At 41.8% G+C, this 21736-nt stretch overlaps 1 protein-coding gene across 3 annotated transcripts; it reads left to right on the forward strand.

Moving 5' to 3' along the window:
- The first annotated feature begins 267 nt into the window (after positions 1–267).
- On the forward strand, positions 268–15281 carry DCAF4 (DDB1 and CUL4 associated factor 4). 3 transcript variants are annotated; one of them, XM_063332717.1, is made up of 14 exons: positions 268–332; positions 1111–1226; positions 2880–2977; positions 4753–4910; positions 5982–6064; positions 7306–7408; positions 8126–8269; positions 8947–8996; positions 10357–10436; positions 11879–11974; positions 12086–12183; positions 12855–13031; positions 13256–13370; positions 14315–15280. In XM_063332717.1, exons 2-14 carry the CDS (start codon positions 1117–1119, stop codon positions 14506–14508), a joined length of 1506 nt encoding a protein of 501 aa, XP_063188787.1. In that variant the 5' UTR covers positions 268–332; positions 1111–1116; the 3' UTR covers positions 14509–15280. The 3 variants fall into 3 exon arrangements, with proteins under 3 accessions (XP_063188787.1, XP_063188788.1, XP_063188789.1); XM_063332718.1 differs by having other exon boundaries at positions 281–321; positions 14315–15281; XM_063332719.1 differs by having other exon boundaries at positions 308–360; positions 14315–15281.
- Positions 15282–21736: the final 6455 nt, after the last annotated feature.

Raw genomic sequence — 21736 nt, forward strand, 5'->3', positions numbered from 1 at the left:
AACGACCAGGGACCCAGGGAAGGAAGCGGGGGTTCCCTTTCAGTAACCCTCACCTCCCAGAAACGCTCATCTCTGCCTCCTTCCCCCACTGGGCCCCCTCCGCCTTCAAGCCCAATTCCTGAGGGAAACAACCCTTTCCCCTCACAGGGTCCAACTACCGACCGACCGACCCACCCCTCCGCGCGGCGCACGCGCCAGCTTTGGCCTCCCACCGCTTTGGTGAGTGAGCTGTCCGTCAAGCAGCAGGCGCGGGTGAGGGCCAATCAGGCGCGCCCATCGGGGCGTGGGCGGAGCCTTGGCGACAGAGTGGGAAGCCGCGAGGTCGGGCGCTGGTGAGGGTCGGGCGGCTTGGGGCAGGCGGTGAGGGGAGCTTGGCCGCGGCCGTGCCTCGGGGTCTTTTAGCTTCAGCGCGGTGGGGCGAGCCGTGGCGCTGCTCCCGGTCCAGCAGGGAAGTCGGCAGGAGCGAGGAAGCGCCCTTAGTGGGGGCGGTCAGCGGGCCTGGTCGCTTACAAAACCGGAGGTGTCGGCCCGCCCGTACGGCCTGGCTGCCGTGTGGAGGGGAGGCCCCCTCCGGCAGTAACGCCGTGTCCCCGCAGCAGTATCGCGGGGCCTGGGCCCGGGGTGGGAGGCAGGCAGGCCGGCCGGCCGGCTGGCCCGTGGTGGAGGGGGACAGGCCGCTGTTGGTCGCTTGGGGTTGTCCCCTCTGCTTGGGAGGAAGCGTGTTGCGCTGGAGAGCTGGCGGTCGCTAACGCCCGGCTGCAGCTCGGCCGTGGGACTTTCTCCGCCCGGCACACCTGAGAACTCAGCAAGAGGACGTTTATTAGTGCTGCACGCAGGGGGGTGTCGGCGCCGTACCCTCCTTATTTCAGTCTCCCTTCAGGCGGCCGGTGGTGGTGTTCTGCCTTGCCTTTCTTAAAGACCTGATGCCGTTTAGGCTTGAAAGTGTTTCTCTTCAAAATTAAATTATTTTCTTCAATGTGCCACCTGGGTTTTGATCTCTGTGCTGCTGCTGCAAAGCTGTTTGAAAATAGTTGAAAAGAGGTACTGTCTTGTATGTTGGATTGTTCCAGGCAAGTAGCACTGAAGTACGTATGTATGTTTGCTTTATAGATAGAAATGAAGAGAAATTACAAGCGGGGCAAAGAAAAGCATGCATGGAGCAATCGCAAGCACAGCTACCGTTCCCATCAGTACAGAAGACCCAATCACAATAACTGTATTGAAAGGCAAGTATATGCAGCTTGTGCTTCGCATGGGTTAAGCCATTAGACGTTACGCCTAATTAAATTTGCAGAATGGTGGCTATCTAGAACTGAGAGGGTTGCCATTTAAAAATCTAGTAGACAGTACTTCTGGTATATCTGTCATCCCTAGTAGGAGTGGAGTTGCATTGATTTCTGGAAATTTATCATATGTTCACAACTGTATATTGATTTTAAATTAAGATGTGGTTCCGTGAGATAGTCCTTTCAGGTGTGCCTGATTGTCCATAACTGTCTTCATCAGTATGCAAAGACAGTTTAGGGAAGAAAAATGTTTGTATGTAATTAATTCCACCTGCTCATTTATTTTATGCCTTAATGTCTACTAGTGTAAAAACTGTCATTAAAGGATCTTCCTGAAAGTTTGAAAGCATGTTAAGTAATGTGGTAATAATACCACATCTAGCAAATCAGAAAAATGAAACAAGGTCTCAGGAGTCATACACTGCCTTGAAAACTGATTATTTCAGAAAAGTACATTTTAAACTTTAGAACTTGTACTTGCCTGTGTTTGTTATTTTTATGGCTCTCTTTTCCATGTTCTTTCCTTAGTGCCACTTGCAGAAATAAGAGAGGCCAATCCTTTGCTTTAATGCTCTAAGCATTTTTTAAATATATTTTAGAGAAGGAGACATATACACATATATACAAGTTGCCCCATCAATTGTATTTGCGTAAGAAAAGTTAGACATGCAAATGTCCCTACTTCAGTGAATATAGAATTAAAAGGATTTTATTTAAAAGCTTTAAATTGAAGTGCTTGGGTTCGGTGTGGGGTGTTTTTCCCCTTATAGATTGCTTATGTTCTTTACTGTTTTCAAAATTGTATAATCAAACAGCAATATAACTGCTTTAGAACTAGAATTTCTTTGTCATTTTATTTTCAATAAATTACAACTGTTGCAAAACATCTTGGCCTAATGATTTTAAGATGATGTGTAATAAAACCTGTCTTAAAAAGTGAGAATTTTATGGGTGATTCAGAAAACATCCCAGTGGAATTTTTTCCATCAGTACTAGATGTGCCTATTTAAATTAATTCAAAAAGGAGAAAGCTGCAGTTACCCTGTCAACTGCGATGGTTATTACAAAAGCAGAGACTTTTCCTTTTTGGAGTTTTCATTAAACTTTTGTTTATTTTGCATGTTTCTGAACCTCATCAATGAAATTATTGTCATGAAGAGAATGGCCAAAATATTTTTGACCTGAACATCAATGTTTTACCCACGCTTTCTCTTGCTTTATGCTGTGAAGACTTACATGCTTTCAAGGGTGGGCTTTTCTTTTAATCAGGGAATATAGTAAAATACCCAGAATTAATCTTCCGCTGGAAAGAGTTAAAGGCACTTACAGAATCAGCAGCCACCTCTAATGTTTTAGCAAGTAATTAAGGCTTTTAAGATGTTATCTCTAATGCTCTTGAGAGGTTTTTAAGATGAATATTTTTACTGTTTCATTTTCATAGTTTAGTGTATTATGATATGCACAGTGTGCTTATCAAAGCCTTGCAAAATTGTACTCCATTAATGTCAATAACTAGCTGCCTTCTAGATTCTTTGTGGAAAACATGCATAGGACAATTGTGAACCTGTCTTGAAGGCAGTGCTATTTTTTTAGGCTGGAACAGAGGGAACGACAGACCCCAGTGAATGCAGACCCCAGCAGCAGTGGAGATCCTTCTTCATCCAGTTTAACGCAGAACTCTGCAGTACCAGGTAAGAGATGATGTTTATGGGTCAAAAATCAGTGTCTATATGCTGACTGAATGAAAAAAGTAGTAGTAGCTGCATTAATAATATGGTGTTCCAGGAAGGATATAAGCCATAAATTTTGTAGAGAAAAGTTACATGGGGTGATATAAAAAGATATAGTAAATGAGGATCTAGAGAGCAGGGCCAAATGCACTTTCAGGCCCACAACTGCTTCTCATGTTTGAAAACTTGTGTGCTTAGCCAAGCTGATAGAAACTGAAAAAATAGAATTCTGTTTCTCTCTCCAGAAATCTTGCTTTGGGAAGAAAATGAACTTTGTTTCTTTTTTATACGTACTGAAGATGTTATAAAATACATTTTTCAGTAGAAACTTTAAATAAGCAAAGAAAATAAGAGAGCACGTAAAAAAATGTAACTTGCATCCAGTTGTTTAGTCTTTTAAGATGCAACAATCCACCACTTCAGGGGTGGAGTGGGGAAATCATCTCTCTTTATGCCTTCAGTGTATTTTGTAGTCTGTAAGAGATACACTTTGGCTTAATGTTTGTTCATTATCAGGGACTCGACTGGTGAAACCAGACTTGATGCAGTAGCAGTGCTGTTGAGGAAGCTGTCCCATTTGCATTCTGGTTTCCTGACTCACTGAACAACACTAGCAAAAGCTAAGCCTGTGGGAACATCTGTTTCTCCACAACAGGAGAGTCCTGAAACACCGCTGACTGTAACCTCTTAATAACAGACAAAGCCAGAATTTAAAGGGACCTTTCTTTTTTTTTTCTGTATATGACCCTTTTGTGCTTAAGAGGTGGTGAGCATGTTGGGAAGTGTATCCTGCAAAACATTTATTGCTGTGTAATTAGACTCTGTATACTAAATGCAGTGTGCTTTTATGAACCCTAATGATTCATTCACTAACTATATTTTTGTTGACCTGAATAAATGTTGGTCATTTGTTGCTAAATTGAAATCTAAAAGATGCTGACAAGGTGCTGAATTGTAAGCAGCAGCAAAAAGAGGTTACTTCAAATGCAATTTCTGGTAGTAGATAAAGGGTTAAACAAAAACTCTTGAAATGAAGATGTTAACACTGACTTCTTAATAAAATTCTTTGTCTTGAGACAATGTACCATTATGAATCTGTCCAAGTATCTTACCTGGCTGCCTTTGTGAATTTACCCAGGCAGCAAAGCACTAAAATTGAATGTTTCTGTCATCCTAGTTTATCTTTGGAAGGAGCCTCCGTGTATTGTCCAAATGTAATCTTGGTTGTATCAAAATCTCTTCTGTACATTGAAGAAAAGGTGACTTGTTCTGGGAAGTGGATCATTTTTTTTGGTTTGGGTGATACCTCACTGTCAATTTTTATTTTGGTTTGGGACTGCCTTACCTAGTCTTTTAACCAAAAGCGTCCCCTCGTGATTGATTTATGAAGAAAGGTCATTTTTATTCTGCGGCAAAACCTTTCCTTTCTACTTCTCTGATCTGTCCAAATTTCATCTTAGTCAGTGGTGACATCCCTTCTGTGTACCTGTGTAACAGCACTGCATTTGAAAACTATAATTTTTTCTTTTCTTTTTTTTTTTTTTTTTTTTTTCCTTTAAGTGGCTGTCATCTGTTCCTAGTCTGTATCATGCTCAGGACCTGCTGGGAGCAAGAGCTTTGAGCCTCGTGACTCTGACCTTCCCAGGAAGATGTGGGATGTCAAAGAGCAATAAACAAACTTAATTATCCATCTGATTTTGCCTGGGTTTTGCCACTTTTTTTTTTCTTTTTTCAAGAACTGCCAGGATTTTACTATGACTCAGAAAAGAACCGCTATTTTCGCCTACTGCCTGGACACAATAACTACAACCCACTCACCAAGGAGAGCATTCAGTACAAGGCAATGGAACGTGAAAGACTGAGACTCTTAGAAGAGGAAGAAAAACAAAAGAAGGTATATTCTGAAAAAGAGTGCAATTATGCTTTATTGTGCTCTGGCCCAGGGCAGATTATAAGATAAAGCCTTTCAGTTATGACTGTGGTACAGTTCCCTAAGCTGCCTGAAGAAATGAAAATTTCTTTTTGCTGAGAATTTATAGTCCTTGAAGCCTTTTGTTTGGCTGTTGCACACAGGATTGAAAGCAAGTCATTACAAACAAACAAAACAAAAAAAAAACTTGTAAAGAGACAGGAACTGCTCAGAATTGCAGATTGTCCAACAGTTACGCTTGAGTCAGGACATTGGATGCCAGGTTTCAGATCCCTGCCTTGAATTGGCAAAGTGGGGTCTTGATTTTAAGTTTTCCCCATGTTTAATAAATGTATTGATCATATTTGTGGACCCTGAAGAAACAATACTATATATTTAGACATCTCTATATGTCTCATATTAGAGAATATATTAGATGTTCTCTAATATAAGACTTCTGAATTAGACTCCCAGATAAGAATATTTCAACTCTTAAATACTTGCTTTGTCAGAACATTATCAAAAAGATTTCTTACTCTCTAACTCTGCAAAGTACTCTATCCTTTGGCATCCCCAGAAAGTGTTTGTGTGAAATCTTAAAAAATGATGAATGGAAAAGTAGTTCAATGCAGCAGTAAGACTGCATAGTTAATAGCAATCTTGTTGTGATAGAAAGTTTTGCTGTATAATAAGAATTTAAGGTGTTATAGTGAAACTAGAAGGTGACTTCACACCTTCAAGGTGGTACTGCTGATTATGTCAAGCGAAAACAGCAGCTGTTGGGTTTTGTTGTTTGTTTTTTTTTTTCTCCAATTTTGTATTTATAGAAGCACACCACATCTCACAGGAATACACTTGTGTCTCTTTCTTGTTTATTTGCTATAGTAGACCAGGGAGATGGTGCTGGAATGTGTTTTACAGACCTTCTGAAAATTTTCATCTATGTAGGCTAGAGGAAAAAGTTACCTAAATATCTCAAACACCTAAGACCCACAGCCACGTTTGAATTGTAAACAAGTAAATAACTGTGTACACTTTCATGTTATTCCCTTCCAGAAAACAACAAGGGCTGGACTGAACTCATCTATACTGTTACAGAAAAGGCAGCTGGGTTTGCTCAGCTCCACAAGTTATTGCAGGTACAATGATTTCATTTGTCTTCTGTTTGCAATACCAAGTTCTGCTGATAGTGCAACTGTTCCTGTCAGGTTTTTTGCATTTCTTACTGTTCCACTTAAGACAAAGAGGAACATATTACTTACAATAAAAAGTTACATTCTTTTTATAATGTCGTGGCTTAACCCCAGCTGGCAACTAGGACTGTGCAGCCGCTTGCTCACTTTCTCTGTTTAGGATGGGGGAGAGAGTAAAAGTGAGAAAAAAAAATTGTGGGTTGAGATAAAGACAGTTTAATAGGTAGAGCGAAAGCCGCACACACAAGCAAAGCAAAATAAGGAATTCATTCCCTGCTTCCCATCGGCAGGCAGGTGTTCAGCCATCTGCAGGAAAGCAGAGCTCCATGATGTGTAACGGTTACTTGGGAAGACAAAATGCCGTAACTCCGAATGTCCCCCCTTTCCTTTTTCTTCCCCAGCTTTATATACTGAGCATGACATCGCATGGCGTGGAATATCCCTTTGATCAGTTGAGGTCAGCTGTCCCAGCTGTGTCCCCTCACAACTTCTTGTGCACTCCCAGTCTGCTCACTGGCAGGGCAATGTGAGGAGCAGAAATGGCCTTGACTGCATAGCAACAAGGAAAAACATCAGTGCACTATCAGCGCTATTCTCATCACAAATCCAGAACATAGCATTACACCAGCTGCTAGGAAGAAAATCAGCTCTGTCCCAGCTGAAACCATGACATATAATCAAATTATACAAGTGATGAAAATCCAAACGAAGAAGAGGTTTCCCAATTTGAGATAAATGGAGTTTAAAACTTCACACTTTTTTTTTTTTCTTTCCTCCCCTGTATATGCTGTTTTGCCACATTGTGCTTTATGGATACAGTGCAGCTTTTCTTTGGATGGATGCTCTTCAGGCGATATGACTGTTCCCCCTGCCCCCCATTAGAATCGCTATGTTCAGATTCAGTAACAGGGCAGAAGGCAAGTTAGTGGCTTGCTATGTTGTTGTTTCTGCTACTGAAGGTGTGCCAAGGTTCAAAATAACAGTATGAAATTCCATGAATATGGAAGATGCTGCAATTTCACTTATATAATCCATGAAGAAGTGCATGTTAGTTGTTCAGGCATTTTATTATCTGTGGTTGAGAACCAGTTCTGGATATCCTATCCAAACTTCTTTCGTTGGCATTAAACCTAGTCTTACCTGAATTCTCTCTTCTCCCTCCACCCACCCCACCCCTGCTTTTACAGGCTGGTCCATGAACTAAAAGTGAACTGCATGCAGAGGAGGAAGGTAGAAATTCACAGTCCAGATTCCTCAGTTGCTGGAACCAACAATTTTAAAATAATTGTGGTACGTTATGAGAACCGTTAAGTCTTTAGGATAAAGAGAGCCCATCTCCAGTGAAAATTCAGGATCTTGTAATCAAATCGCATAGGTCAAATTTTGCTTTCAAAGATGTGTTATTCCTGTTGTGTCAGTTCTCAAAGTCTTGTTAATTTTAAACAATTAAAGTCATTTTAAACAAGTAGGAAGAGGCTGTTCCATTCCTAGAAAGGGAAACGGTGAAAAGGTTGGATATGAAAGTGATATTTTTTTTTTTTTTTGAAGCTGATCAACATGTTCTCTTGGAAATAAACAAATAAGCAGGGGCTGAGTGGATAATTAGTTTAGGGGCAGGGGAGTGGAGAGGATTCAGACAAAGAAGAAGAAAATGGAAGAGAAGAATTTGGGGAGTGGCAAAGTCTGTGGTCCAGTGAGTCTATGTAAACATCAATAATAATTTTACATCTCACGATCTGAAAGCAGTTTGTACTGGTTTTGATGATACTGCATGTGCAGGAGAGGTCTCTGGAGTAAATATCCATTACTCAAGGACAATCCTTTTCTTACTCATGTTTTTTCTGTCCATGCATATAAAAAGGAGTTGGCTGCTGTTTTTAGAGGTAATGGAAAGCTGGTGGTGTTAAAGGGATCAGAATTAATGTGTTGTTTCATTTTAGACCTAATGCAGCTCTCTCAAGCTGTTTTTTTTCCAGTAAGCATGACCAGTAAGCTTTTATTTTACAGGCAGATGCTGCTTGTGAGCGGATATTCACTGTGAATGACGTAGAGCATGGAGGATGTAAATATGGTATCATCAACCTCAGTGGTTTGGGAAAGGACTCTCTCACTGTGGAGATGTACGACAACCTCTACTTCACAAACCGCAAAGTACTGTGCTCTGTTCCCTTTCCTTCAGTTGTTGCATTCTCAGAACGCTGTTCTTGGGAAGCAGGGGTGGAAATGCATGAGGGTTGGGAAAGGGGTTAGGAGGAGAGAATGGAATAATCTAGTAATGTGCATTTTGGATAAACACAGAATCACAGTAAACTTGTCTCTGAAAGTCATCAGTACCAGCGCTAGTTCTCAGCAATGTTAGATTGGAAAGGAAGACTATATAGAAATACCTGCATCCAAGGATAGTGTTTACTTCAGAGTTGCACTTTGCTGTAGATGACAAAACTGATGTTGAGGGCCAGAAGCTACTAAGATTTGCATGCTTCTTTCTTAAACATAATTTTGGGAAAACGTGTTTATCCTTGAACATGCAGAATATTTAAAACAGGCTTTCATAATCTCTCCATGCTCAGATTCTTTTAAGGACGGTCTCTTAAATAATAGGATGTGCTTGGTACCTCAGTCTGTGTTTGGACAGACTTTTCAATGCTGCTCTGTCTCCTGAATTTAAGAGGAGTATGAGTCTAAAATGCTTATGTCCCATTACTGGGCTATTTAGTGTGCTAAGGAAGCGTGCCCAGCGCATAGTTTTGGGTCATCTTTGCGTGGAAATACCTTTTCATTAATTGAATAAGAGATCACAAAAATATTATGTTTTCTTGTGTCTGAAGGTGAATTCTGTATGCTGGGCATCATTGACTCATCCAGATTCTCATGTTTTATATCCTTTTAGAAAAAAAAAAATTCAGTTCAGATTTCATAAGTCTGCATCATGCTGTACAGAACAACTAACTTCCAGGAAGATCTCTTATGTAGTTGCCCCAGAAATTAAGTTTTCTGGAAAACAGACAGTTAGGAAAATTGAAAGATGTTGGAGCTAGTGAGACAGATGTATGATTCTGTTATAGATATATGTAGTATTGTTCCATTGTAATACTAGGTGAAAGACCATGTTTCCTGCCCTGGAGACTTCCCACTTCATTAATAGTGTAGATACCATATCCAAAATGATCTCATGTTTAGAAATTGGCTGGCACAAAAGAACAAGAGAGAGGGTTAAGGTAACTAAATTTCTCTTTAAAGAGGACCTCTTTGAAAGTGGGTTGGTTGGTTTCTGTTGTAAACCATCCCCATATCAGCTAGGGCAAGAGGAGAATGGGAGCAATTCATTGGCATCATGCTTTGCAACTTACAGAGCATGTTCTACAAATCTGTCTTAGAAGAAGAGGAAGGTTGATGGTATAGTAGAGGAAGCAGTAATGGACACTGCAGAACCGAGAACTGCTCTAGCAGGGGAGTTGGACTAGATGATCTCTAGAGGTCCCTTCCAACTCTGAAGATTCCGTGAGAAGAGACGAAGAAAAGGGGATTTTAACGTGGGAGATGGCAGGCAACAGACGTGCTATTAAAGTGACAAAAGAGGAAATTACGTAAAAATGTATGTAATGGCTCATGGGAAAAGCGAAGCAATTCCTAAGTGATCCAGAAGGTGGCAGGAGTTCATCAGGCTTGCTCACATCTGGTTAGGAGTTGGCGATTGTTTGGTTTGGTTATTGGGTGCGTTCCTCTAGTCATGTCACAAATTTACCCTGCTGAACTTGAAATGCAACTTTCAAATCCTAGTTATACCTGTTATAATCTTTAGAAAGTATTTTCATGTAATCTAAAGTGAGTCTTCCCTGCTTCCCCAGTGTGTGCACCCCTTTCTCCATCTCATCTCTATGAAAAAACAGATCTATACTTCTTATCTTTATCAGCATGTAAAGATGAAAAGAACAATCCATATAGGCGATGCTTCCCCCCCGCCCCCGCCTATCACTAGAAAGATGCCTTAGTATTCCTCTTGCCTTTCTGGTAGTGAAAATACACAAGCAAGAATTTGAGTTCTTTCTAGCTCTTTCCTGTGAAATAAATGAAAAGCCAAGACTTAATTGCAAACTGTAAAGCACATCAAAAGTTTCAAAGGCAAGTATGGTGGACTGTGTCTGTGTCAGAGCATCTTGCTCTTCCCAGCTGTAAATGTTAGGCACCCTGTTCCATTCTAGGGAGGAATCTTTGTTTTCCTTAACTCACTTCAGCAAGCTGTGTCTCATGGGAATTGCAGAAACACCAGGCTGTGCCAGTCTGCTTCCAGCATCATTGTTCAGCAGCACTAACCCAGGTAGGGTGTTTTTGTTGTGGTTTGCTTTTTTTTTTCCTCCAATTTTATGGTATGAAAAGGAAAGAATATTTCCACACTCTTCTTCAACAGCTGGTGACGCTGTTGTATTCTTGTAAAACTTAGAAAATCTGAAACAATTTAAGAAGTGAACAGATGAAAGAACTTACCTTAAAAATCAATTAACAAGCAGTATTCAAAGCACTAATTTATTTTTAGCTGATGATGATGTAGTACTTGACTTTGGCAGGAGAACACCTCACTTGTAAAGTAAACGTTTGGAATTTTTCATGAGTAGCTTGGCCTGTAACGCAGAAGCTGCACACAAGAAGCACTCAAATTTCCTATTTGGACTGTCTAGAATCATTGCAGAATCCCTTAGTAGCTACTCAGGTATGCTCAGTGGATTAATCAAAGGTGGAAAGTTGGTAAATGTCTCGGCTCATAACTCCTTGTACAAGCTCATGCTCAGTTGTGTGTAAGCATGATTGATTTAGAGAATCATATGTCTTAAATCTGATGGCTGTAGCTGTATCTTTATATATTTCTTCAGTGTTCCTGGAGGCAGGACTTTATTAATTGGACTTTCTTGATAGATGTCAGAACCATGCTTCTTCAGGTCACACAGTGCGGTCCTCTAACCTGGAGGTTTCCATTCAGACATGATCAGATAAGTTTATACAGAGGAAATCTGTGATAGATAAGAGTTATGGACCTATTTTAAATTTTTTATGTCATGCAATTTATGCAGCCATTAAAAAAAAAAAAAGCGCATAGCATTAGCATGAACTTGACAAGTCACTGAAGATGGATGGCTACTAGGCCAGCATGCCCAGTTCCTCTGTAGAACATTTTAAGTCCTTCACCATAATCAGATGCCCAGAGATACAAGAAAGTCTTCATGTCTAGTATTTCCTATTGACTGTTTTAGGTACTTTCAGGTTTCTTGACTTACTTCACTCTCCTCAATTGTTGTTTTGAGGGAACCTTGCTAAGTAGATGCTGGGAGCAAAGTAGAACTTAACCTGTCTAAACCCATGTTTTGGACACGTCACCTGTCCTGTCTGACATATGTACGATGATGGTGGCTGTGCCATGAAGGAATTGAAAACAATGGACTGAAAAGTTATGTAAATTAGTGACAATTAGTGTTGATTTGTTTTTTTTTTTTCTTTTTTCCTGCCATGGTCAGCCCTCTGAATACTGAATAAATTTTAGTTTCTCACAATCATGTGTCTATATAGACTATAAGTCTTCAGTTTACAGTTGTGAAGTCTGACTTTTGTTTACTGTCTCTGGAGTAGCACAGGGACACTAATTGGGTAACATTTTCTCTGCTTCAGATTGAAATGTTGAAAGAAGTATGGAAATCCAGAGAAGCTTTCTGAGTTATCATCCTGTACTAACATTTTATGGACGCTTCATGTGTTGCTCCTTTCTCCTAGGAGATCGACCTGGAATGCTGTGCAGCTTCACGATATCCACTGCCTGGTCCTGTGCTTGGTGCCTGAATCCCCAAGCAGACAACTGTTTCAGCACAGGTGATCCGCAAGGCTAGCAACCCCTTCTATAGCAGTGAGAAAGACTTCTTGCATTAATCTCCCAGCTGCTCCCCAAATTACAGCTAAACAAACATAATTTGTCTTCCTTAGGCCTGACACGACGAGTTCTTGTGACCAATGTAGTCACAGGGCATCGACAGACATTTGGAACCAGTAGCGATGTGCTGGCACAACAGTTTGCCACACAGGTAAAATGAACCACACACCCTTGATTTTTCCGAGTGCTGCCTCATTGCTGGGCTGCTTGTGCTGTTTGTGATGGGACTCCGCATGCTGTATGTCAGGTTGTGATTACAATTACCGTTGGATAGCTGTTCCACAACAGAGCTGATGTGGTCTGATGCTTGCGTACAACTGAATAGCAACAAAAAGATAAACTGATTTCAAACTCTGTGGCAATAGGGGTAATTTTTGTTAATTGTACAGAGGTAAAAAATGAATTGTTTTGGTTTTGGCAAATGACCTCATTTTGTTAACACTTAGTGTATTGTCTCCATCGAGAAGAAAACCCTTATAAAATACTAATGGACTTGCTCACAAAGATTAGTGAGAAGGGTGAAACTGGAATATGAGAATTCCAGTTCCTGTTTTGCAGTTAGTTACATTCAAGTTTCTACTTACATAGCTGAACTTTTTTACAGCTAAAGTAAATAGCTGAGGTTTGAACAGAACTAGTGAGTTGGCTGATGAAAAATGTTGCAGTGTGTAATAAAAGTTCTGATTCTTAATGCTCATGTTAATAAAATAATTTGACAGCTGCACCAGAGAGCTCAAAAGCTTGACATAGCTTCTGTCTGTATAACTTGTAAGATCCTTTCAGATGTTATATAGTATGCTGCTTTCTCTTGGATTCTTCCAGACCCCAGTGCTGTACAATGGCTGCCGTTCAGGTGAGATTTTCAGCATTGATGTGCGTCAACGCAACCGAAAGGGCCAGAGCTGGAAAGCAATTCGTCTCTTCCACGACTCAGCAGTTACATCTATTCGCCTCCTTGAGGCTGAACATTATCTTATGGCAGCAGATATGGCTGGAAAGGTATGGTTCTGTTGCGTTTAGGGTATTCTGTTCCTTTTAGTATCGGTATTGACAGGTGCTTTTCCCAGTCCTGAGGGTGGCTGCCTGTGCTTTGGCGGGGTAGTATAGAACGGGGCTATAGTCTCATATGTGGGTCCTCTTCCAGATCCACTTACTTATCAACCATAAAGTACTCCATGCTTTGTTAATATATCATCCTTCAAAAAAATTGCTTCAACTTGCAGATAAAACTGTGGGACCTGAGAACAGCAAAGTGTGTGAAACAGTACAAAGGTCATCACAATGAATATGCTATTCTCCCTGTGCATGTAAATGAGGAGGAAGGGCTTCTTACAGCAGGTGGGTTCACTTTTTCCCCCTCTACTTGTAGAGTGCATGGCAGTGATTTTCTTATGCATGAGCAGTGTTTCTTAGCTACAGCTGTTGGAAACTGTTAATTCTTTAAAATTGAGAAGAAATTTAGCCTTAGACATATCTTCATATACTATCAAAATTAAGAAATAACGTTATGGATGCAGACCTATTATAATCACGCCTGTGTAATGCTTAACGGCTTTATCTGCTGTGTCCTGCAAAAGTCCCGTTATCCTTTCCACAGTGTATCTCGAGTAGAGCAGAAAGCACTTGATTATGAAATTCAGGGAAACAACGTGTAAGCGGGAGGTTTGGTGATAACTTCTTATAGAGACTAAAGACCATGTATGTGTGATTTCGTGTGTGTGGGTAGTGTGGTGATGGACTGAAGCATCGGCATGTAAGCATAACTCCTTGTAAACTGTCTATACCACTCAGGCTCATTTTTAATATATTTGGCTACAGTCTGAGATTTTTTTTTTTTTTTTTTATTTGGGGTCAGGTGAGGAAAGGTAACAATAAATGAAGCAAAGTATAGCCGAGTTTCACAATGTCACTGTAAACATCGTGACCTCCTCTCCTTGGATTTGTCCATAAGTGGTGGAATAATGACAAGAATTTTTGTTAATTTGACAGTTTTTCTCTCCTTTTTTGGCTTAAAAGCTTGATAATGAGATGAGCAGTCTAAATACTGGTTTATCATATCTTTTATTGCCTAATAGGAAATGCTGCACGTTTTTCCCACTTTTTCAGTATTCAGTGTAGAATTTCTACACTGTCTGTTTCGTAAAGTATTGATAAGCACTTTGCCTCTAGTGTGTGTGGAAGTCAGGATTTTTACCCCATGGACCTTCTGTGATGATAATCCTGCAGAGCTGAGTAAAGTACTCTTTGTGTGATGTTCAATTTTGGTGTCCTTTCCTTTCCAGTTGGTCAGGATTGCTACACCAGAATTTGGAGTCTCCAAGACGCCCATCTGCTTAGGACCATCCCTTCTCCTTACCCATCCTCCAAAGATGCCATTCCCAGTGTGGTGTTTTCTTCAAGACTTGGGGGTAGCAGAGGAGTTCCTGGCTTACTCATGGCTGTCAAACAGGATCTCTACCACTTCTCCTATAACTGACACAATAGTCTCCTCAGACCTGGTCTACAAAGCTGCCAGCCTATACATGACTTACCCGTCACCATGCTCTTGAGTCTGTTATGTGCTGCTGTTGCATCTGCTTTACTCTTGACATTCTGAACCTCTTTCAGCAGTTTCAGCCAGTCTTGCTGTATACACCTCAGACATCTTGCAAATAAAAGCTGAATGCTGATTAACTACTTAAGCAATATGCAGCCTCTTTGAAATCTAGCTGTAAGCTTTGAAAAACTGGTAACGTGCAGTAAGGGCCTGACTCATGCTACCTGAATTTGCTGTCAAAAGGCTGCTCAAGCTTAATCCTTGTTTGGTGATATAACCCCTTAGCTGAGGTTACACCTACGTTAAGAAGTAGGCTGGTGCACCAGAGTGGATTAGCAGAGTGAAGTAGCTGGTGTTGAGAAGCTGACACAATAGGTGTTCTGGGGCTTTGTTTGGAGCCCTGGTCTGGGTCCCTGCGTCAGCTGTCTCTACTACATCTATGGTTGGAAGCAGTCCAAGGGACAGCTGTTTCCCACTTACACTGTGAGTCCTTTGAGCTGGGCCATGCTAAACTTTGCCCTTTTCAGACGATGGTAGGGTGTCGTTGCCCTGCCACCATTCCCTTTAAAAGGCAGCACGTGTGTGTAACAAAGCCCCTTTCCTGGTCCAGTAGCCAGGCTGAATGTCGCTGTTAATTTTTCATAGTGTTTGCTAACCAAGTCCACACCCCTAACTTGGAGTTTGGTCAGCAGTCTGGAATAGCAGGCTTGCTTATGCAGCTGTAGCAGAAGACAAGCCCAGCCTGGACAGACCGCATGCTCTTTGGCATATGAGATCACCTGTGCGGAGTCAGGGCTTTTGCATACTGAGGTACAGCTGGGCCCTCAGCTGTGAAGTTGTAGCACCAGCTCATGGTAATTGGGTGACGCTTCAGGAGCCCGTACCTGTGTTTGAGAACAATTATCGTTCCATGGAGCCTCGATTACTTCCAGCTCCTTGCTGGTAACTGGTCTGGGTTGGGCAAGACCATCCTGCAGCTAGCATATATAGGGAGCACTGACAAGTGCAGGACCCTACAGGGGGTGAAGACCCTCATGAACTAGGTGGGGCTACTGATAGGCATCACAGGAAAGATGCTGCGCTCAAGTCTTCCAAAATTCTTAGAAAAGGAATGAAGGAATTGCCTTTCCATCCTGGGATCCACTTAGAACATTCAGATGTACAACTGTGTGATCAGAGATGCTGCTTTCCGAGGGGTCCTGCCAGGTCAGCAGGTGAGCGTACCAACAGGTTATAATCACACCCTGGCAGCACAGCGTGTTAGGATGGAGGCTGTGTCCGGCAGGTGCAGTGAGATGGCCACGTCCAAGAGCTAAGCTGGGTGTCTGCAATCCAAGTGCCTTCTGAAGTCAGGTATAGACTGCACACGTGCACAAAGATAAGTGTTGCTGGTGACTATAGGCGAGGCCTATAGTTGGGAGTACCAAGCGCAGCACTCACACCTGGGACACCATCTGTGTCCTCGTTGCAAAGGGGTACAACAGTGCTGGGCATCCTGGGAAGAAAGGGGCTTGGCTTCCTCCAAAAGGAAGCATCACAAGTGCCCTGCACTGCAAGTCCAATACAGGGAGAGTCCTCTCACAAGACCAGTGCAAACCTGAGCCTATACTGCTGTTTTTCTGTTTGTTTCCAATGCACTCTTTTCCCCTTTCCTTCCATATTCCAAGTGACTTTGGATAAGAGGGAATTACTCATATACAGCTGCCAGGAATGGTTGGCGCTACTGAAAATCCTCCCTGTCCTGCAGGGTTCCACACTTGTTTCTCCTGTCCTCTCAACAACCTTCAGGCCTAAGCAATGTGCTGTTCTAGGAAACTCACTCTCTTCTCAGCAGCTCTTATGGCTCACCCCACCCCAGTGTTTTGTGTGGTGATGTCCTTCCCTTTCTTCGTATTTCTTTTACCCGTTAATCTATATAGAAGACAACAGAGCAGGAAAACTCTCCTCTTGGGAGCAGTGTAGTAACTTTACAGTATGAATATATTCTATAGGAATTAGCTGTTGCAAGGGTTGTCAAGATGAAAGATGAATCCCAGCAAATATTCAAAACAGTTTCTTCCCTGTCTGAGTGTACATACAAAACCCCCAAATCTTTCTTGTATCTCATTAACAGCCATCTCCTATTTCCCTGTAGGCAGATTGAGCTGTGAATTCCTTACAACTACGGCCCCCCTGATGCATCTGGCTTTAGTGTTTTGCTGCAGAGCCTTCTTTTTCACACAAAGCGGAGTGGATGCTGCTCACAGCACACTCAGTGCTGCCCCCTCTTCCTACAGAACTTGCTTCTAAGACCAAGGGTCCTCTGTTCTCCTCAGATGATAAGTGCATCTTGCAGGCTCTTATTCCCTCCGCTGCACTTGAATAACCAAGAGACCAGTTTGGCTAGTATCATCACCAATTCCTTGCTTGCTTTTCTTTTCAACTTCAGAAAATACTCCACAATTTGTCTTGATTAGTCGTGTTAATTTGGGACGTTTTCTGTTGCATGCAATGATTAATACATGCAGCACAACTTTCAAAAGCATTTGCGTTGACTTCTTTGCAGTATGCATTATTAATTAATCACCTGTTCAGGAAATAGATGTGTGGCTAACCCCATCCTACTGCAAACTCGTAATGTTCCATCTGATAACAACGTTACATCCAACTCAGAGTCGAGTTGGAACATACTTCACATTGGTATTCTTGCTAGTAAACATGCGTGGTTCAAACACTTGCAGGTAGCAAAGCACAAGGATCACAAACTCCCTTAAATCAGAATTAATTTCAAAATTTAGACTATCATTTAAACTCTTCTCAGTGCTCTTAACTCCAGTAATGCCTGTTCTGCGGGAACAAGACCATTCAACAAACGTGCCCAGTTACCGTGGGAAACACAAGCGAGGAACTGTGGCAGAAAGGCACCTTACATAACTGCAGATAGTTTCTTTTCTGTGTTCCCTTTTAGGCAAAGCTCATAAAACAAAAGATACACATTTGCTTTCTGTTGTTTCCAGGAGCCAAATGCACACACATGTCCCTGCAAACCCATTCACCCAACTGGTGCTTTTGCAGCCAACGCTTCTAATTAAGCCTGCAAGAACAGTGTGAAAGGAGAGGGGAAGCAGGGCAAGAAGAGAGGCAATTTGGCTTCAGTGACAAACAGCAAGCAGCCTGCAGGCCGGGGCTGAGTCAACCATTTCGCTGTGCAGCAATAGCTAGGACTGTAAAAGGCAGCTAAAAAGTAAGGAACTGTAGCACTCTTACCCTCTGCTACAGTACCAAAACACGCTGTCTTTGCCCCAGCTTCTCAGCAAATACTGAACTAGGAGGAAACTTCGGCAAAGCCAAACTGCTCTCCAAGACAGGCTGCGGCATCCCTCATCCAGCAGGCCCAGTCTGGTCTCTTTTGCTCACTGGAGCAAGGCTCAAAGCGGATCACCAGGCTTTTCTCACTGACCAAGCTGCCCGTCCTTCCCATCAACACAATTGTTTCAGAAGCTACAGTCTCACCCTTGCTCTGTTCCATATACCCTGCTTCTGTTAGTCAGCTCTCAACCCCGATCAAAAAGGCTCTTTCCACATAAAACCCTTAAAGTTTCTACCTGTTATGTCCAAGAACATCACATGACCTAAACTTCTGTAGTTTTAACTTCAAGTGTCTAAAGCAGGGAGGGGATTCACTTTTGGGTACTCTGTGGTGATGGGGGTTATGTCTTCCTGTTGACCCTGATTTATTGCAGTACACAGCTTCATGGTCGTTCCTCCACTATTAGCTTCAGTACTCATCAGGATAAGAGGTTAAAAAAATTAATTTACTAGTCACAATTTCACTCTGGCATTTTTACTTTTTTAAGCTTAATAGGGACCTTTTCTAACAGTACTAGAAAATTAAGCATGTCTTGTAAGGAAGTGAGAATTCAAACTGGAATGTGTACGTAGTCTGGAGATGTCCCCTTACAGTAACTGCTTTCAGAAAAGTTATAACCTAGCAGTGGACAACTCAGCTTTGGTCCTCAAACCTTCATTTGCTGGTGACTGCTTGCATACACTATGTATACTACATATACTGTGAGCTGAATCAAGCTGTCGATATGAACCCAAAGTATTTTCTAGACAGGGGTTCTGGGGAGAGGGGCTGGGGTTGAAAGACGCTTGACCCAAGTATTGAAAGCACTTCAAAAATTAGTTTCAGGTTTCAAAAATGGAAGCCAAGGCACAAAGCTGATAAACTGGTTTAGGTAATATCTGAAAATATGATCAAGATCACCTCCATCTGCCTTTTCTTGTTCAAACAACTTCTTTCCTATCTGCAGTTCTATTAATATCATGGTAGCTGTGAAGCACTCTGATGCCTTCCTGACAAGTCATCATCTGTACATTATCATACATACACCACTGCTTTTCTCCAGTGGTGTTGTAAAACTGCCTTTTAAGCAGAACCATAAAGATCTAGGCAGCTTTTCAAAATGTCAGAAATCAGTGTGTTTCAAAATCTCCAGGCATTCCTGACATTAGAATTTCTATAATGCCACAATTGAGACATTTCCTACATGAGGACTTCTACATATATACCTATAAATAACTTGTATCCGTATTGCTTTATTTTTTGCTTTAGTTTTGGCAAATAAAAACTACGTTAAAAAGCTGAACACGGTTTAAATTTGGCTTAAGATAACTGACTAGCTGCCATTCTAATTTAGCTTTGTCTTTGTCACATTATACTGTTGATTTTGAAAGCCCTCATAGTAATTATTTTTTTATTTTGGCATTGCCATGATTTCATTGTTGATGTGGCTGCACCATGAACAAAAACATTTTATGACATACTATGTGCTGTGACTGACAGAATATACATGTCAACGTTGCTTTACCAAGAAAGAGTGCTCAGCTAAAGCGGGGGGGGGGGGGGGGATGCGACACAGACAACAAAAAGCAGACAGTTCCATCACTTGTCCAAATCACTCGCTGTTCTCAAATTATTGGCAGGCGAAGGCATATCTGTGGGTGCCAAATTATATTACAGCCATCAGCAACAAATCAAATGCAAGGACAACGCCACAATATGTGGAATTACAGTGACTGACAGCATCAGTTGACAATGAAACATGAAAATGAGAGGCTGCAAAAGAGAGTGTGATAGCAGTACTTAAACCTCATTGGGCTGCTTATGCTGGAAGCAAAAACATGAAGAAGAGCAAAGTCTGTGTGACCAGGTGGGAAGCCGGAGTCCTGCAATGTTAAAGCCCAGGCTACTCAAAGCAGCAGGAGTATCTGTGAATGTCTCAGCACAGCCCCAGCAGGCAGGCACCTAGCATAAATACAAGGCAGATCTAACGTAACGATGATGATTATTGCAACCAATAAACTCTTCTTGACATCAAAAGCCAGCAAGGGCTGTCATGTTTTCCAGAACACAACCAAAGGTCCAATTCACAAGTGACGCAGACAGGAACATATGGGGACACCTTGGACAACTTCAGCGAGTGCAACTTCACCTGCAAGGAGCTGGGCAGGAGGACGAACGAGCAGGAAAACAAACAGGAGGTGGGGGAGAAGGCGGGGGGGGGGACGGACGACGACGACACAGACTGAAAGACAAAGCAGTTTTTCTTGTGCAAGTAGCTACGTGTTACAGCCTGCTGCTGCCCTGACACTAGCTGCGTGTTAGAGCCACGCTGTTCTGCCATCTGTTCCGCTGGCTGCAAGTCTCAGGTGCAACACGCACCTGGTATGCATTTCAGCCAAGTTGGGCCTAAAGGTTTTGGGTAGGGAGTCTAACTAAAAGTGTGCACACCTGTATGAAGCTCACATACATCTGCTTCACAGAGAGGAAAACCCACAAATCCTATTTGAAGATGAATCTTTATGCTGAACCGGTGCAGATACACACAATGAAAAAAAAAAAAAATCCATCACAATAGAGCAATCATCTCAGACATTTTTTCCTCTACAAACCTAGGCTCATTTTGTGGTGCTTTGGGTGAGGAATTATTTTTTCACTGGGGCATATCTTTGCACATCAGTTAATTTACATGATTCTTACTTTACTTAATGTTTTCCAAAGCATTTACTAATCAGAAGAGGTGCAGAGGCTGCTTGATCTGCCGATAATCAATCCGACATCATTTTCCGGCAAGAGATTTACAACAAATAGTCAACTTCGTTCTGTAACTCAGAACATGCTTTTATCGTGCCACGTCTCAGACCAGTTGAATTCATTATCTTACCAAGACAGTGTGCTGATTTTAACTACTTAAATACTAACGTTACAGTGAACTGCAGTTGATCCAAAGCACACACTCTGAATGCAATTTCAGGGTAACTAATTAATTTGTCTTCCGTAGAACACACATAGCGATCTTTAGAAATTTCCTGGCGAACAGTCCTCTCCTATCCCTACCCTTGTAAAGAGACAAGACTTTTTCACACAGTAGTTGCATTCGAGCATCAGACCTGTCTTACGCTGCCATTATGAAACACTCACCGTTTGGGTTTTTGCAGAGCTCCAGCAGGGTTGCTGTTAACTGCGGGCAGGTTCTGCAAAGACTCACTCGGGTTAGATGCCGTCAATACCTTTGCACACGAAGCATCTCTCCTAACAGTTTAGGAATAAAACCCTCACAGGTTTCTACTGCTAGGATTAACCCTTGTCTTCAGGTCAACAGTCCCACCCCAAGCACCGAATGCTCCCATGTTACTTGCTTTAGTGATTTTTTTTTTTCCTGGATTTCTATTTCCTTCATTTAAGTTTCCTGTAGAGCTTTCTGTCCACAGACATCGTTTAGCCCTTTTTTTTTTTTTTTTTTTTAAATCCTAATGTGCTAATACAAAACAGCATTGGGCTCTGCTAAAATATGCATCTATCCCCTTTAAATAGCTAATCCATTTAATAACTATATTCTACACTCTGTGTACTCACAGCACCCCATACTATCAGAAAAAAATAAAAGCTCTTGCGTACAGAAAGCAGCAGTGAACTTAAACTTATATTTTTTTTTTTCATTTTGGAAAACAAAGAACCCAAATAGCCCTCTCAATATTGTCCAGAAAGAGTAACACCAAGCCTGCTGCACTTTAAGCACCACATGAGATTTCGCTTTGTTGAGCAACAGCATAAAAGATTCAGCTCCAGGATAATCAATCAAGTGTGGATTCTGCATGTTGACGGGTTGCTAAGTTACTCAGA

Source organism: Chroicocephalus ridibundus, chromosome 4 (genome assembly GCF_963924245.1).
Source record: "Chroicocephalus ridibundus chromosome 4, bChrRid1.1, whole genome shotgun sequence".
Classification (NCBI taxonomy): domain Eukaryota; kingdom Metazoa; phylum Chordata; class Aves; order Charadriiformes; family Laridae; genus Chroicocephalus; species Chroicocephalus ridibundus.

Bases quoted from the DNA above. Each gene is read 5' to 3' on its own strand.
- DCAF4 (XM_063332717.1), top strand. From the start codon at position 1,117: ATGAAGAGAAATTACAAGCGGGGCAAAGAAAAGCATGCATGGAGCAAT. The intron at 7,409-8,125 runs GTACGTTATGAG...TTTATTTTACAG, and splicing joins ACAATTTTAAAATAATTGTG to GCAGATGCTGCTTGTGAGCG. The intron at 8,270-8,946 runs GTACTGTGCTCT...TTGTGTCTGAAG, and splicing joins TCTACTTCACAAACCGCAAA to GTGAATTCTGTATGCTGGGC.